This window comes from Pelodiscus sinensis, unplaced genomic scaffold (assembly GCF_049634645.1).
Source record: "Pelodiscus sinensis isolate JC-2024 unplaced genomic scaffold, ASM4963464v1 ctg101, whole genome shotgun sequence".
NCBI lineage: Eukaryota > Metazoa > Chordata > Testudines > Trionychidae > Pelodiscus > Pelodiscus sinensis.
The window spans coordinates 326413-343557 of NW_027465991.1; the positions used below are offsets into that span (position 1 = coordinate 326413).

The 17145-nt window shown below is 66.8% G+C and overlaps 3 protein-coding genes across 4 annotated transcripts in view; 2 read left to right on the plus strand and 1 right to left on the minus strand.

Moving 5' to 3' along the window:
* Positions 1 to 68: 68 nt before the first annotated feature.
* On the plus strand, positions 69 to 8176 carry LOC142825738 (uncharacterized). 2 transcript variants are annotated; one of them, XM_075917801.1, is made up of 2 exons: positions 69 to 3287; positions 3858 to 8176. In XM_075917801.1, the coding sequence occupies exon 2, from the start codon at positions 5594 to 5596 to the stop codon at positions 7346 to 7348; it is 1755 nt and encodes a 584-aa protein (XP_075773916.1). In that variant the 5' UTR covers positions 69 to 3287; positions 3858 to 5593; the 3' UTR covers positions 7349 to 8176. The 2 variants fall into 2 exon arrangements, with proteins under 2 accessions (XP_075773916.1, XP_075773917.1); XM_075917802.1 differs by having other exon boundaries at positions 69 to 1601.
* A 2736-nt stretch (positions 8177 to 10912) lies between these two features.
* S1PR5 (sphingosine-1-phosphate receptor 5) lies at positions 10913 to 14937 on the minus strand. The gene is made up of 2 exons (XM_075917775.1): positions 14764 to 14937; positions 10913 to 12485 (listed from the first exon to the last, which is right to left on the minus strand). Exon 2 carries the CDS (start codon positions 12429 to 12431, stop codon positions 11319 to 11321), a length of 1113 nt encoding a protein of 370 aa, XP_075773890.1. The 5' UTR covers positions 12432 to 12485; positions 14764 to 14937; the 3' UTR covers positions 10913 to 11318.
* A 368-nt stretch (positions 14938 to 15305) lies between these two features.
* ATG4D (autophagy related 4D cysteine peptidase) overlaps positions 15306 to 17145 on the plus strand; it is a 33156-nt gene continuing 31316 nt past the window's right edge. The window contains exon 1 of the mRNA XM_075917772.1: positions 15306 to 15327. The gene's annotated coding sequence lies outside the window, so the exon portion shown is untranslated. The remainder of the gene's footprint in view (positions 15328 to 17145) is intronic.

Consider the following 17145-nt stretch of genomic DNA (forward strand, 5'->3'; position numbering starts at 1 on the left):
GCGGGGAAGCGGCGCATCCGCTCCGGCCTGGGGGCAGAATTAGGGCGCGGGGGGGCGCTGCAGAGGATGAATGGGGGGCGCGGGATGACTGGGGGAGATTAGGGGCAGAGCCTGGGGGAGGCACAGAAGGGGGGCGGGGTGGCTGGGACGGAAGCAGGCTGGGGCAGGGGGAGCAAAGGTAAGGGGGGGGCCCTCTCTCAGCCTGCCCCGTCCCTTTCAGTTCTGGGGGGGCCCTCTCTGGAGTAAGGGGGGGCCCTCTCTGGGGTAAGGGGGGCCCCTCTCTCAGCCTGCCCCGTCCCTTTCAGTTCTGGGGGGGCCCCTCTCTCAGCCTGCCCCGTCCCTTTCAGTTCTGGGGGGGCCCTCTCTGGAGTAAGGGGGGGCCCTCTCTCAGCCTGCCCCGTCCCTTTCAGTTCTGGGGGGGCCCCTCTCTCAGCCTGCCCCGTCCCTTTCAGTTCTGGGGGGGCCCCTCTCTCAGCCTGCCCCGTCCCTTTCAGTTCTGGGGGGGCCCCTCTCTCAGCCTGCCCCGTCCCTTTCAGTTCTGGGGGCCCCTCGCTGCCTGAGCTCTCTGGGGCAGGGCCCACGGAGCCCTGGGTGCTATGAAAGAACAAGGGGGGGCTGCTGCCCTTTGCCCTCCGCCTGCCCAGCCCGGAGAGGCTCCGGGACTTTGTACCGGACAGGGAAGGTGCCCTGCCTCCAGGCGCTCCTAGGACTCCCTGGGGAGCAGCGACTGGCCTGTGCCTCTGTGTGGAGGCCCAAGTGCAATGAGTTTGCAGGGTCTCAGCCCCTTTTGTGGCCCAGTGGGCACCAGCTTGCTCCACTGAGCTGCCATAGAGAGGCTCCTGGGGCTGCGTGTTCTGAGAGCGACCCTCCGCCATCTGGGCCCTTCCACCACGGCCCATGGCAGCTGCATCTCAACTGGGGCGAGGAATCCCTGTAAAACCGTCTCCTCACCCACCCCAGAAGTGGCTGCATCACAACAGGGCTGCAGTGGAGACAGCGCCCCCCTCGGGGACAGGTGCAGAGGTGGCACTCGTGTAGATAAATCTGTGTATTGTATATTGCGGCATGTGACTTGGCATGTGCCTCTCCATAGAACCGTGTCACTTTGTATTAGAACCCGACGTAGAAAACTGAATCTACAGTTAAAGTGGTAAAAATGTCATTTGCTAGGAGTAGAATAAGATTTTCCCCCTACTCCCCCCCCCCCCAATCAGTTGCCCTGTTGAATGAACGAGGTGTGAATGAGTAAGACTTGGGAGCCCAGCCCCTCCAGAGAGCTACCCCAGTTGAAGAGGGGGTGGAAGCCAGACCCAAGCAGACATATCCACCGCCTTGGGGATTAGAAGCAAGCACCCTCTTTGGAAAACACCCTCTCTGAACAGACAACACCCACAAAGGGACCAAGGGACACAGACCCAGAGTTTGAATCTGGGATCTATTTGCATAAGAGGGAAGCTGCTATAAAAGTGAGGTGTCTTGCAGAGGACCCCGGGTTTCGTCTAGTCACCATCGGAGCATCGATCCGGATCAGCAGAAGCCCGGCTCCACCCCTCCCCCATCTAACTCACCTGGCCAGTGAAGTTAAGGGGAGCAACTCGTTGGTAACAACAGCAAGACGGAGAGTGTGTGTGTGTGTGTGTGTGTGTGTGTGTGTGAGTGACATATATGTATCATGTCCATATGATAAGTGTTGATTATTCTATGTGTGATCAGTAAATGTGGCGTGTTGCCTTGTCCCTCTGAAAAAGATCCCGAGTGCTTCTTTTAAGTACAACACTCGTACCAGGTGTTTCCCAGGCTCCTGCCTGGGCGTCTTTGCACCCCGGCGTCAGGCCCCACAATCATGGATCGGAGGTGGAGACACATTTGGTGTTCACACAGGGCTCAGCCCTGGTTCCTGCGCCAAGTGCTGCCCTGGGCGGCCGTTTCCCGCATGGGGGGGTGTAGCTCAGGAGCCAGGGAATCACTGGCAGGGCACTCAGCTCCAGGCCCTGCCTTGGCTCTGCTCTTCTGTGTCTCCCTGAGCTTGCCCCCAGGCTCCCCCCTTCAGCCCCCCCAAGTGGATCCCTCTAACTCTCAGCTCTGAGTGGTTTGTGCCCCACCCCCAGCTGCCGCCTGGCTCCAAGTGCGCGAATGTAGCTCTCCCAATCTCCCCTCCCTAGTCCCCCCTTCCAGCGCCTCTCAGCTGGGTCCCACTCGCCGGGCCTGGTGCTTTGCTGGGACGCAGGACTCCTGGGTTCTCGCCCAGCTCTGGGAGGGGAGGGGGTCGCCGGGAGCCAGGGTTCCATGCGATGCTTTCTGGCTGGGTGACGCAGAAGGCACGTGACTTGGATTTTCACACTTGCCGCTGAGAAGGTCTCTGTGCTAGAAATCACCTGGGAGCCCCCCAGGGCACCTCTGCTAATCCCCAGGGGCAACCCCGTGAGCACCTGTCCCAGCCGCCAGGTGGCTGCAGCAGCTGCGCCCCTCTGGCCTGGAGCCTCTGGAGTACGGGGGTTCCAGCTGCGGCCCCCTGCTGTCGGCACCCCAGAGCGCCTGCTAATGCCTGGGACCGTGCCTCACCCCCAGCCGCTGGGATGCCCAAGGACCCGCTGCCCCCCCACCCCCGTGGGAACAGGAAAAACTCCCTTGTTGCAGGAGCAAGGCCGGAGGGCAGGAACCCCAGAGCTCAGCACCTGTGTCTGGCTTTTCCCGGAAGGTTTGAACACTGCCAGGGCAGAGGGAGGCCTGACGTGGGGCAGAAGGTGTTGGCCGGGAGGGGCCCTTTCGGCCCTCCTGTTCATGGAATTGCCTGGAGGGTTCAAACCACAGAGAGCGGGGCCTAGAGAGGCTCTGGGACACCGGGAAGCAGGAAGCCGGCCAACCAATGGGAGCAGAGCGCAGGTTTTTGAATGGGAAGCAGCGACCTGGTCCAGTCTGTGTAAGCAGAGCTGGGCCAGGGGCCAAGCCAGGGAGCCGGATCCAGAGACATCCGGGTCTAGGGAAGGGCTGAGTCTCTAAGCACCAGGCAGCGAGTAGAGCAGGGACGAGCCAGTCGGACGCCATCAGGTTGTTTTTATGGTGGGCTCTGCTGGGTCTCTCTGGGTCCACTCCCTGGACCCCCGCTCTGCTCGAACTCTCCAAGCCAAGTCCCAGGGAAGCAAGTCGGGGGCGTGACTCTGGTTTGGTTCTGGCTGCTCTAACGCCCCGCGACCAAGGAGCGTCTTTCATTTGATCCTGAAATCCCCGTTTTAACGCCGGGGGCTGATTCCTGCGCCCTAGAAGGCCGGCGGATCTGTGACTGAAAGGTCAGCTATGGGGTGGGGGGGGCCTAAGGCTTGCCCGGATCCAGCCCTGGAGGCTCGGGGCGGCCCCCTTGCCCCGTTCCCCCCTGTGGGGCTGGAGCGCACAAAATCTACAAGCCTGGGCCTGACTGATTTTTCTGTGGGTCACTGACCTAGAAAAGGTTCCCCCCCCCCCCGCATTAAGGACAATTATAGGGGGTTTCAGGCTCCAAGAGCTCAATGAGCCCCACAGGAAGAAATTTCCAAGTGTATCTTCCTGGGTTCTCAAAGGGGCTTTTGCATTTGGGGGGTGGCAGCAACAGGCCCCGGGAATCTGTGACTTCAGGGAGGTTTTTCAGCAGAAAACGTTAAGGTCCTTTGCAGGCCCCCCCCTTCTCCACACACAGTGGCAGCGTGGAGGGCAGCCTTGGCATGCTGGTGGGATTTTCAAGCAGGTCACAGACCTCGGGACCCCCCCCCCCGCTGTTTGGGGGTTTTCCCTTTTGCTGCCTGAGGCGGGAGAAGACGCGCTAAAGGCTCAGCCGGCAAAGCCAGCGCATCCAAACCAAACCACTTCGCTTGGGTTTTTTACAGGTTGCAACTGGACAGCTCGGCCGGCGTGGGGCAGGCAAGCGCCCAGCACGTGTGTTTCCGGGGGGCAGAGCAGCCCTCGAGCAACTAACCCCCCAAAGCGGCGCACCAAGGGCGGAGCAGCCCCGGATGCCCAGAGCAGGACTGAGGAACAGGAGAAGGTCCCCGGGGGCAGGAGCAGAGGGTGATGGCCCAGTCCCGGCCGTGCCGCAGACACCCAGGGGGCTCTGCCGAAGGAGATGAAGTTCTTCCTGCAGGTGGCGCGCTTAAAGCTTGAGGCAGAGAAGGAAAAGCTGAGGCGCTGGGAGCTGGAGCAGGCGGAGAATCCGGCGGCGCCAGCTGCCCCCACTCAGCCCCCGGCTCCCTGGCCCAGGAGATACCCCGCGAATCGGGCCAGAGACGACCTGGAGATCTTGGTGGATTTCGAAAGGAGCTGCCTTGGGTACGGCGTCCCCAAAGGCCAGGACCTGGTGGAGCTGCGGCCGCAGCCCAGCGGAGTCTCCGCACAATTCGCCACTGAGCTGCCAGAGGGACACGGGAACGGCTACGAGCGTTTCAAAGCGGCGGCCAGGCTGCGGCTCACGCCCGCTGCTGCTTCCGGGCCCTCCGGCGGAGCCCGGACGTGAACAAGCTTCACTTCGCCTACGAGGGCAAGAGGCACGGCGAGGCCTGGCTGGCCAGGGCGAACGTCCAGACGCGGGAAGAGCTCGGTGTGACGTAGTGGGGGGTAACCTGCTAACTCTCTGGCTGCTGTCTATAGCACCACTGAGCAGGCAAGCGATGAGTCACTATGCAAAGAGGGTATCCCAACTGGTTTGGCCAGCTGACCCCCATGGAGAGGAACAAAGGAAGGTGGATGCGGCCCTGGCTGGGGGGCGGGGCTGGAGGAGAGTGAGTTAGTTCCTGTCGGGAAAGCAGGGAAGAAGGAGCTGGGGAGGGGGCTGGGATCCCCCCATCTCAAGGGGGCACTGAGGCCTCTTAGCCCCCAGTTCCTGTAACTAGACTACATCTGTGCTGTGCTGTATCCTGGAGAAGCAATAAACCACCTTCTATTCCACCGGCTGGTGCAGTCTGTTTGTGCCATTTCGGGGTGCAGGAGACGGGGGACCCCCAACGCGCCGTCACACTGGTGTCAGAAGTGGGATGCACTGCACCCCGTGGATGGAGCTTCCAGCGGCGAGCGACAAGGCGCCGTAGAAGCAGGAGCCCTAGAGCCAGGCGTGCTGGAGACAGAGCGAAGCGGTTCCTGGGAATTGTGGGGCGCTGCAGCCCTAGACTGGTGAGTCTGCACCGAGGGGACCAGCAGGCAGATGGCCTACGCCCGACTCTTGAAGGCAGAGCTGGTGAAGCTGTGCAGAGAGAGGGGCTTGCCTGTGCGGAAAGCAGCCAAGGCCCAGCTGATTGCCCAGCTGGAAGAGAATGACCAGCCACAGGGCCAGGATCTTGTCCCCAGGGGAAGCAGCCAGACTCCCCCTGAGAGTGTGTCAGGCTCAGAGAGGGGGAGGAGCGCTGGAACCCACCGGAGAGATGAGACAGCTTCCCCCGGGAGGCCTGCAAGCCGTAGCCCATCTAGGGCAGGGGCCAGCCCAGCGGAGCTGCGGCGGCTGGAGATCCAGCTGCGGATCAGGGAATTGGAAGTAGAGGACCGAGAGAGGGACTGCCAGGACTGAGAGAAGGAGCGCCAAGATCGACAGAGGGACCGCGAGGATCGAGAGAGGCAGCGACAGCATGAGCTGGCCATGGCAGAGCGGAGAACCGGTGGGGCACCGGCTGTTCCAAGTGCGGATGGGCCCCAGGGTCCCGGGACTGCCAGACGCTTGGAGAGGCTCGTGGTGGCCCAACTGAAGGACATGGGCGACATAGACGGGTTCCTCAGCTCCTTTGAGAGGGCCTGTGGACTGCAGCGGGTCCCCCCAGCTGACTGGCTGCTGGAGCTCATCCCCGCACTGAACCAGGAGGCGGCCGGAGTGCTCAGTCAGCTGGAGGACCTACAGCCAGGGGATTACAACCGAGTCAAGGAGGCCCTGCTGCACAAGTTCGGGCTGACCCCCGAGATGTACAGGAAGAAGTTCCGGGGGGTACAGAAAGGGCCATGGGAGACCTATGTGGATCTGGCCTCCCGCCTGGCGCAATACGGCCGCAAGTGGGTGTCTGGAGTCGGAGCCCAGACCGCAGAGGAGCTGCTCAAGCTGGTCCTGATGGAGCAGTTCTATGAAGCGTGCCCACCCAAACTGAGGCTGTGGCTCAAGGACCGGAGACCAGAGAACCCCCAGGAGGCCGGGAGACTGGTGGATGAGTTCACGGAGAGCCGGTCCGGGTGTGAACGGGAGTCCCGGAGAGAAAGGGAACCGCGCAGAGACCGGTTCTCTGCTGACCGACGGAGGGAGTCAGCTATGGGGCGAGCCCCAGGGACCAGGACCAGTCATCAATACCCCAGAAAACCAGCCAGGGCCCGGGCAGAGCTGACCCGAATGGGCCCACAGAACCTAACTTGCCATCGCTGTGGGCAACGAGGCCACAAGAGGGCTCAATGCACCAGGCGCAAGAACAGGTCCCATGACCTGGGACTTTCCAGGGTTAACTGGCTGGGGCGGGAGGAAGGGCAGGCTGCCCCAGAGGCAGGGGCTGGCCGGCAAACCTCCGCTCGGGGAGAGGGGAAGGATGCTCAGTGTATCTCCCCTGGGAGGTCTGACCCTCGGGAGACAGATTTATCCGTGTACCGGGTGGGGGCGGGGCGGCCCCTACGGAGGGACTGCCTCGTACCCCTGGAGGTGGATGGCAGGAAGGTGACGGGTTTCTGGGACACGGGGGCGGAGGTGACGCTGGCCCGGCCCGACATAGTGGGCCCAGACCGTATGCTACCTGACACTCAGCTGACACTGAGGGGCATAGGCAGCACCCCCTTTAAGGTACCTGTAGCCAGGGTGCATCTGAAATGGGAGGCCAAGGAGGGCCCCAAGGAAGTGGGGGTGCACCCGCACTTGCCCACCGACGTGCTGATGGGGAGTGACCTGGAGGAGTGGCCAGATGGACCCCACCGGACGCTGGTCACCACCCGTAGCCAGAGCCAGCGAGGGGCTGGCAGCCCGGAACTCGAGGAGGTTCCCCAACAGGGGGCCCAGGGCCCCGTCCCAGCAGACCTAGTGTTGGACCTAGGCAGTGGGGGGAACCATGGCCCTGTCCCAGCCCCAGCCGCTGAATTCCAGGAGGAGGTGCGAGCGGATCCCTCCCTGCAGGCCCTGAGGGACCGGGCTGACCTGGGTGCAGCTCAACCCCTAGGGGGAGATTGCCAGGAGAAGTTCCGGTGGGAGCGGGGATTCCTGTTCCAGGAATGTCTTCCCCCCAGGAAGGCGAGGGCATGGGGGGTCCAGCGGCAGCTGGTCGTCCCCCAAAAGTATCGCCTAAAGCTGCTGTATTTGGCCCACGACGTCCCCGTTGGGGGCCACCGGGGGATCCGGAGCACCCGGCTGAGGCTGCTCCAGCACTTCTATTGACCGGGAATATTTACAGCCGTGCAGCGGTACTGCCGGTCCTGCGACTCCTGCCAGAGGGGTGGGAAGGCCCAAGACAGGAGGAAAGCGGCTTGGGGGTCTCTACCCCAGATAGAGGACCCCCTGGGCTCGCTGAGAGAGCTATGGGAGGGGAAGACCCCCCTGAATGGAGCGTCGGGTGTGGAAGCCGCCCTGGCTGTCCAGAGAAGGCTCGCTGGGCTCATGGCCCCGGCCCGAGAGACCCTGGCCAGAGATCAAGGCCAGCGGAAGGGTGGGTGTGACCCCCGAGGACAGGCCGGTGCCAGTACCCCCAGAGCGGTGCAGCGAGTGGACAGAGGGAAGCCAATTCATGTGGGGCCTCACCACGGCCGGCCCGAGTCAAGGGGCGCACCCATGTCCCCAGGGCGGGTTCCCACGGAGAGGACCCGAACTTCCCTAGGTCACGAGCGGAGTGACCCTGCTCAGTTCGCTCTCGGCGAACTCCACCGAGCAGACAAGCGATGAGTCACTATGCAAAGAGGGTATCCCGACTGGTTTGGCCAGCTGACCCCCATGGAGAGGGACAAAGGAAGGTGGATGTTGCCCTGGCTGGGGGCAGGGCTGGAGGAGAGTGAGTTAGTTCCTGTCGGGAAAGCAGGGGAGAAGGAGCTGGAGAGGGGGCTGGGATCCCCCCATCTCAAGGGGGCACTGAGGCCTCTTAGCCCCAGTTCCTGTAACCAGATTACATCTTTGCTGTGCCGTATCCTGGAGAAGCAATAAACCACCCTCAATTCCACTGGCTGGTGGAGTCTGTTTGTGCCATTTTGGGGTGCAGGAGACGGGGACCCCCAACGCGCCGTCACACTCGGCTTGCTGATGCAGACGGAGCAGCTCCTGCTGGGTGTGCCTGAAGGGCTCCGGAGACACATCCTGGAGAGGAGGCCCAAGAGCATGGGCGAGGCGGGGAGAATCGGGGCCGAGCGACTGGAGGCGATGGAGGGGAGCAAAGCTGGCAGCACCTCCGGGAAGGAGCATCCCAGCACCGGGGGCAATGCAGGGGCCAGCTGCGCCCCAATGGAGCCCACAGCCCCAGGCTCCAGCCGCCGGGGTGGTGTTTTAAACGTAATGCGCTGGGGCACGTGAAGGCCAACTGCCCCCAGAGCGCCGGCAGAGGCCCCGGCCACGGCTCGTCCCTCCAGGGCAGGCTCTTTTGACCTGCCTGCCACCAGGTTGCCTGGCACGTCCGAGGGCTGGTCAGGGCGAAGGCTGTCGAGAAGCGGGTCAGTGACTGATCGTGGACTCCACGGTTTGTATCGAGAGCACGATTAGTCGACGAGGGGCTGCCGCGGCTCTGCAATTAAAACAGGAGCCGGAGCAGGGGTAGGTTCGGGGTCCAGCGCGAGTGGCAGTCCTGGCTCGCTGCGCCTCTGCCTCCCCTGCCCCTCCCCCAGAATCCCGCCTGCTCCCCTCCCCTTGCTGCCTCTGACACCGAGGCAGCAGCGGGGGGGGGGGCGGCGAGTAGTCAAGTCGATTACCCGCGAAGCCAAGGCTCATCCGGTACGTGACGAATCAACGGCTCGTTTCTGTCCGGTGTCAGGAATGTGGACTTTTGCCGTGTGCGCGATTATCCCCGTCCTGTGCTGGTGGGAGAGGCCTTAGCCAATCACGTGAGACAGGCTAAGAAGGTGGGAGTGGTCACCCACAGCTGGGCTAAGCAGCCTCCACGTCTAACCCCCTTCCTGAGCCCTGGCCTGTATCCCAGGCCTCGGGCGAGAACTTTGTGCCGCAGGCTCTCGCCGGGCACCGAACGGCTCCCCAGCGGCCCGGCTTTCGGCAGCCTTCGGCCCTTGCTCTCCTCTTGTCTGTCTAGCCCCGTGGCGTCCCATGCGCCAGCCACTAGCCACGGGGGGCTCTTTGGCCGCTTGCGCGTGGGTCGATGTCTGAACAGGTCGGACTCCCGGGCGCTATGCAAGCTCTGTCCGGTTTGGAACGGCTTCTGTCTGCTGCCTAAGTCACTCTGCTGGGGGGCCGTCCGGGAAGGGGAGGGTCTGATGGGTCAGTAACATTTTAGTGCAAAGGGGAGGAAGAGCTGAGGAGCCATTGGCTGTGCGGGAGAGGTCGGCTGGGGAGGAGGCGTGAGCCCTGGGCCCTCGGATGGAAAGGCTGCTGCGCGACCGGCTGAGCTGGCCAGACTCGAGTCACTGCACGCTGGGGTCCGGAAGGACGCTCTTTGGGAGCCCACCGCTCCAGGACGAGCTCAGCCCCGGGCCAGGGACACTGGGCAGAAACCAGAGGCCCCCACATGGACCTGACAAGTCCAAGTCCAGCTGCCCTGAGGGGCGCGGGGGCCGCTGCCTTTGGAGATGTCGCTGCGCGAGGCGCTTGGCCGGGAAAGCGCCGCAGAGCCCAGGTCCCAGGAGAGGCGGGTGCCCCTGGAGCGTGGGGGTGGCAGCTTGGTGCCGGTAACCGGGAGCGGCTCCGGGCAGAGCAGGAAGCGGACGAGAGCCCCAGCGACCCTCCGACTCGGCTCTTCTACCGGGTCCAGGTTTGTGCAGAAAGAGGCTTCGCCCAGCGAGATTCTCCCTGGTGGGCGTGAGGGGGTCGGGCACCCCCGGGGCAGCTGGTGCATCCAGCGGAGCTCACCCCGGGGCCGTGGGGGGAGCAGAACCAAAGACCCAAGGGCACGGACGGGTCTGTGCGTCTGCTCAGGTGGGGGGGGAGCCCCAAGGACCTGTCAAGGCACCTCCCCTGCTGAGCCCCCCGCAACCCAGCGCCCCTCCCTGCAGCCGGGTGACCCCTGGGGCTGGCTTGGGGCAACGGGTGTCGTGCAGCGCGTCGCGGGGCGGGGCGGAGGCCGGGATCCTTGGCACGAAACCTGCAGACCCGACATTCGCGGCGAGCCGGGGAGCGAGTGACCCCGGCCCACCCATGGTGCACGGGCCTTGGTGCAGGTCCCTGGCTGGCCACAAGAGGGCGCTCGGCACCCAGCTGTGCTCCTGGAACCGCAGCGCATGAAATTGGGGGGCAACTTTAATCAGAGGCCAGAGCGATGGGGGGAGGGGCCCTCAGGCTGCTGCTTCTGACCCCCCTCCCAGGTCCTGCTGCTCCCCCTTCCCACACTGCCAGGGCCCCCGACCTATGGCCCAGGCCCACTGGGAGCCACGTGGACACGCGGCGAGTCCCGGCAGGGGCTGTATCCCTGCCTCCCCTGGGTCCCAGGGGCCCCCCAGCCGTGGGCTTCCTGGAAGTGGCAGGAGCCATCTGCAGGGCTGGAAGGACACGACTGCGGGGGGGTCGGGGGGACCCCCACCCACCCCTCGTATCCCCCATCCAAGACTCCCAGAGGGGCCTAGACATGGAGGCCCCGCTGGGGGGGCTGGCCCTCAGCCGTAGCTGTGACAAGGTCGGGATCCCGCAGCAGGCGGGCTGCAAAGCGTCTGCAAGGAGAGGTGGTTTCCAGAGGAAACTGTGGTGCCCTGCCTCGGCTCAGCCCGCCCCCCGTGCCAGCCTTGCCCGGGCCACTCCAGCTGGACACAGCCTGCTCCCCCCCCCCCGCTGGGTTGCCCCGGAATCTCAGTTCCCAGCCACTCGAAGGAAGCTTTTTATTACAAACTTGTTAAAAAACCAACAGCTACACAAGGCGGCTGAGCGGCCTCAGTCCAACCGCGAGCGGAGGGGAGGGCTGGCCAGAGGGATCCGGCCAGTGCTGGAGGGGGAGGGCAGGATCTGCACCACATGCGGGGGGGGGGGGGTGCTGGGCCTCTGGGGAGGGCTCTGCTCTGGTTGGCTTTGGGGGGGACGGCAGCTTGTCTGAGCAGGTTCGTTAACACTTCCCGGTCCGGATACGGTGCCTGGGCCAGCGATGAGCTACATACAGGCCAGCGGGGGGGCCTGGTGGGGCCACGGTTCCCTGCAGGGTCCCCCTCCCAGCCAGCCAGGGCGCCAGCCGCTCCGGGGCGAGGGGGGCCCTGTCCTGGCATGGGAGGAGCCGGGTTCAGTCCTCGGCGCTGGGCGCCTTGCCAGGGGTGGGCGTATTGTTGCCCGTGGACAGGCTGGCGTCGGGCCCCTCCGGCCGGTGGGACGAGCGCTCCGACTTGCTGGTGCTGCACTCCAGGATGGGGAGCCCGAAGAGCTGGGCCGGGCTGTCCTTGGCCCGCCCCGCCAGCACGCAGCTCAGCAGCCGGAGGATGGCCCGGCGCAGCTCCCGGTTGGTGACGGTGTAGACGATGGGGTTGAGCAGGGAGTTGAACATGGCCAAGGCCAGGAAGTAGTCAGCCTTGTAGAGCAGCCAGCAGGCCCGGGCCTCGCAGCCCACGTCCAGCAGCAGCAGCAGGAAGAGGGGCAGCCAGCAGGCCACGAAGGTGCCCACCACGATGGTGAGGGTCCGGAGCAGGGCCAGGTACCTGTGCAAGCGCCGCGAGGCCCCCTGGCGCAGGCCGTCTGGCCAGGGGCTGTGGCCCTTGACCACGTGGCAGATGCGGGCGTAGAGCAGAGTGATGGACAGCAGGATGGCCAGGAAGACGGTGATGCAGAAGAGCAGGTAGCTCTTGGCGTAGAGGGGCAGGACGGTGGAGCAGGCGGGCAGCTCGCCCAGGCAGTTCCAGCCCAGGAGGGGCAGCGCCCCCAGCAGCGCCGCCGCCGCCCAGGTGGCTGCCACCAGCAGCACCATGCGGCCCCTCTTGCGGCCCTGGCGCAGCTGCACGCGGCTCATGGTGATGTGCCGCTCCACGGCGATGGCCAGGAGGCTGAGCACGGAGGCCACCAGCGTGACAAAGACGCCCCCCTCCCTCAGGAGCCACAGCAGGGGGGTGAGCTGCAGGGTGCGGGCCCCCGACATGAGGATGTTGGCCGCATAGGCCACGCCGGCCAGCAGGTCCGACAGGGTCAGGTTGGCCAGCAGGCAGAACATGGGCAAGTGGAACTTCTTGTGGCGCCAGAGGGCCAGCAGCATCAGCAGGTTCTCCAGCACGATGAGGGCGCAGACGGCCAGGAACACCAGCGCCTGGGCCTGCAGCCCCCCCCGGTACTTGCTGCCTTGCAGCTTGCCCGTGTAGTTGTAGTGCAGGGCGATCAGCGAGCTGCTGTGATAGTCCTGGTACAGCTCCATGCCGCCGCCCACGGGCTACATGGCCCGGCCCGGCCCCTGGCTCTGGCTGGCAGCCTGTGGAGAGGGGCGGAAGGACGTCAGGGAGTGGGGCCCCGAGGCCGGTACCAGCCACTGGGCACCCGGAGGGCAGGGGTTCCAGGCTCCCCGTGGGAGTGGGGGGGAGGCTCTGCTGGGAGCATGGAGAACACGGGGGCTGAGCCCCACTCGGGAGCTGGTGTTGGGGGGGCTCCCTCAGATCCAGCCCCAGATCATCCCTGCTACCCCCCCCCCCCCGCAACTCCCTAGCCTAACCCCCTGCACATCTCCCACCATATGACCCCCCCGGCCTGGGAACCCGGCTCTGCCCCACGCCTCCTGATGGGGGGTGCCGCTCTCTGGCCCCCCCAGCCACAGCTCCCCCAGCTGGCGCTGCCCACTCCTTGCTCAGTGCCCAGCGGCTGTGCAGCGAGCGGGGTAGCAGGGCAGGGGCTCCCAAATCCCCCGAGCCACGTTCTGATTGGCTGCCAGGCAGCTGCGGATGGATCAGCTGATGCCCTGTGTGAACTGAGGGGCACCTGGGGTGGTTGCGGGGGTGGGGGGGGGCGCAGAAGCCAAAGGTGAAGGAAAGTCGTCGTCGCCCCCCCCCCCCCCCCCCCCAGGAAGAGCAGCTGTGGCCAGGCCTCAGCCCCAGGCCAGGCGGCGAAATACCAGACACTCCCTGCAAACGCCAGGCACTGGGCAGGCAGACCCTGCTCCGCTCCCTGGCCCAGCCCCACGGCACCAGGCAGTTGAGAGAGCCAAGGCGTTGGGGGGGGGGGGGCTGAGCTGGTGCCAAGCCCGTGAGGGGGAGGGTCTCCCAGTGTCCCTTGAGCAAAGCTGGACCCCCAGCCCCCAGCCCCCCACAGCAGAGCCAGGAACAACCCCCCCCTCCCCAATTTCCCAACCCCGCCGAGGGGCCCCCCACGAGACCTAAAATCTCCCCACCCCTTTGCCATCGCAGGGTTCAGCTGATTTCGAATGCCCCCTCCCAGCCTGTGCTGGCCCCCAAACAAACAGCAGCTGGGGGGGGGGCAGGCCCGGGTGTTACGGCTCAGTGCAAATCCTCCGAGGAGCCAGAGCCTGGGGCAGAGCTGGGGACTGGCCCAGGCTGGACGGGCACCAGGGATGCTGAGAGCAGCTGGGAATTACACCCCCCCACACACATTTACCACCCACCAGCTGCTGCACCGGGCACAGCCCTCCCCTGACTGCGGCGCTGATCTCGGGGGGTCTGGGGGCGCCCAACCCGACGGGCCCTGATCTTGGGGGGGTCTGGGGGCGCCCGGCCCGACGGGCCCTGATCTCGGGGGGGTCTGGGGCGCCTGGCCCGACGGGCCCTGATCTCGGGGGGGGTCTGGGGGCGCCTGGCCCGATGGGCCCTGATCTCGAGGGGGGTCTGGGGGCGCCCGGCCCGACGGGCCCTGATCTCGGGGGGGGTCTGGGGGCGCCTGGCCCGATGGGCCCTGATCTCGAGGGGGGTCTGGGGGCGCCCGGCCCGACGGGCCCTGATCTCGGGGGGGGGTCTGGGGGCGCCCGGCCCGACGGGCCCTGATCTCCGGGGGGTCTGGGGGCGCCCGGCCCGACGGGCCCTGATCTCGGCCATGCCCTGCACAGGAGGCAGCCCCATGCCCCTTCCAGCTGACCGTCTGGCAGGTGCCCAGGCTCCCGCTAAGCACAGGGCTGGGGGGGGGGGTTCCCCTCTTTGGCACCAGGCAGCCGGGCCTCCAGCCCCGATCCAGCACAGAACTTGGGGGGGCTGGGCAAGGGCTCGGAGTGACCCCCCATGGTGGGGGGGAAGGGAGGGAACTGGGGGGTCGCTGACGCAGTCTAGAGCCAAGTGTTAAGTGCGGTCTCCCCTCCCCCGGGTCACACTGGCATCTGGGGGGGATGCCCCAGGGCAGCGTGGGGAGAAGCCTGGCCGACCCCCCCGACCCCCCCACCTGCGCCAGGCTCTGTCCCCAGAGAGAGGCAGGAAGCAGCGATCCACAGCCCCGTCCCTGCCGCCTTTGATCCCAGCGCTGGGCCGGCCTGGGGGCAGTGCGGGACCCCCCCGCTGTGCGGCTGGGCAGGGGCAGCTCGTGCGGGTGGGAGTCTGGGACCCCCAAGGTCCCACTGGGATTCTGCCCCCCCCCCCGCCCACTGGAAACGCCCGCCCCCCCGGGGACCCCCCCTGCGCCACCAGCCCCCCAGGTATCCAGCCCCCTTGTCTCCGTGGGGCGCCCCCCCCAATGCCACGCGTGAAGCTGCACCGGGGACGGACCCCGCCCCCCAGCGGGGATTCCCGGGGCCCCGATCCCGCGCGGGCTGAACCCACCGTCCGGCGCGTCCCGGGCTGGGAGACTAGCGCCCGCTGCTGCGAGCCGGAGCCCTGGCTCGGGGCCCGGTCACGTGGGAGCCTCCGTCTCCCCCCCGCCCCCGCCAGCGGGGGGGGGGGGCGATTCTGGGCTAGAAAGTGCAGGGAGTCCCGGCTCCCCCCCCCCGCTCTACCCACTAGGCCCCGCTCCCTTCCCAGAGCCAGGGAAAGAACCCAGGAGTCCCGGCTCCCCCTCCCCCCGCGCTCTACCCACTAGGCCCCGCTCCCTTCCCAGAGCCAGGGAAAGAACCCAGGAGTCCCGGCTCCCGGCTCCCCCTCCCCCCGCGCTCTACCCACTAGGCCCCGCTCCCTTCCCAGAGCCAGGGAGAGAACCCAGGAGTCCCGGCTCCCGGCTCCCCCTCCCCCCGCGCTCTACCCACTAGGCCCCGCTCCCTTCCCAGAGCCAGGGAAAGAACCCAGGAGTCCCGGCTCCGCCCCCCCCCGCTCTACCCACTAGGCCCCGCTCCCTTCCCAGAGCCAGGGAGAGAACCCAGGAGTCCCGGCTCCCGGCTCCCCGCTGACCAGGTAAGGACTTCCCCGGGCAAACCGGGGCTCGTGTTGGGGGGGGCCCATCCCACCCGGCGGGCCTGGGAGAGCTCTGACCTCTGAGGCGGCTCCATGTGGGGCCCAAGCCCCTAGCGGCTGTCACCCCCCCCCCCGCCCCCATTCGGAGCAGCTGGGAGGCCTGGCACCAGGCGCTGAGATGCTAATTCTGTCCCCGCATGCCAGGGCCCTGGCACAGCGCCAGCCGCTCCTGCCCCGGGCCGGCCTCACCCCGCCAGGCTGCCCCCGAGGGGCCAGAACCCTTTGGGCTGCCCTGGGGCGGGCTCGGGGGCTCTTCCTCCTGGGCAGGCAGAAGAGGGGACGGACTCAGGGCATCCTGCGGGCCGGGGGGCACGTGGCCTGGTGGAGTGCACGGGACCAGACGCAGGGGTGAGGGGCCACAAGCCTCCGGCCCAGCCTGGGCTCCCCCAGTGCCCCCAAGCCCGAGCCACAGCCCCTCCTGTCCCAGCCTGGGCTCCCTGCTCCCCCAGTGCCCCGACCTCAACCCACAGCCCCTCCTGTCCCTGCCTGGGCTCCCTGCTCTCCCAGTGCCCCCCAACCTCAACCCACAGCCCCTCCTGTCCCTGCCTGGGCTCCCTGCTCCCCCAGTGTCCCGACCTCAACCCACAGCCCCTCCTGTCCCTGCCTGGGCTCCCTGCTCTCCCAGTGCCCCCCAACCTCAACCCACAGCCCCTCCTGTCCCTGCCTGGGCTCCCTGCTCCCCCAGTGCCCCCCAACCTCAACCCACAGCCCCTCCTGTCCCTGCCTGGGCTCCCTGCTCCCCCAGTGTCCCGACCTCAACCCACAGCCCCTCCTGTCCCAGCCTGGGCTCCCTGCTCCCCCAGTGCCCCCCAACCTCAACCCACAGCCCCTCCTGTCCCTGCCTGGGCTCCCTGCTCCCCCAGTGCCCCCCAACCTCAACCCACAGCCCCTCCTGTCCCTGCCTGGGCTCCCTGCTCCCCCAGTGCCCCCCAACCTCAACCCACAGCCCCTCCTGTCCCAGCCTGGGCTCCCTGCTCCCCCAGTGCCCCCCAACCTCAACCCACAGCCCCTCCTGTCCCTGCCTGGGCTCCCTGCTCCCCCAGTGTCCCGACCTCAACCCACAGCCCCTCCTGTCCCTGCCTGGGCTCCCTGCTCCCCCAGTGCCCCCCAACCTCAACCCACAGCCCCTCCTGTCCCTGCCTGGGCTCCCTGCTCCCCCAGTGCCCCCCAACCTCAACCCACAGCCCCTCCTGTCCCAGCCTGGGCTCCCTGCTCCCCCAGTGCCCCCCAACCTCAACCCACAGCCCCTCCTGTCCCAGCCTGGGCTCCCTGCCCCCCTGTGCCCCCCAACCTCAACCCACAGCCCCTCCTGTCCCAGCCTGGGCTCCCTGCTCCCCCAGTGCCCCCCAACCTCAACCCACAGCCCCTCCTGTCCCTGCCTGGGCTCCCTGCTCCCCCAGTGCCCCGACCTCAACCCACAGCCCCTCCTGTCCCAGCCTGGGCTCCCTGCTCCCCCAGTGCCCCCCAACCTCAACCCACAGCCCCTCCTGTCCCAGCCTGGGCTCCCTGCTCCCCCAGTGCCCCCCAACCTCAACCCACAGCCCCTCCTGTCCCAGCCTGGGCTCCCTGCTCCCCCAGTGCCCCGACCTCAACCCACAGCCCCTCCTGTCCCTGCCTGGGCTCCCTGCTCCCCCAGTGCCCCCCAACCTCAACCCACAACCCCTCCTGTCCCTGCCTGGGCTCCCTGCTCCCCCAGTGCCCCCCAACCTCAACCCACAGCCCCTCCTGTCCCAGCCTGGGCTCCCTGCTCCCCCAGTG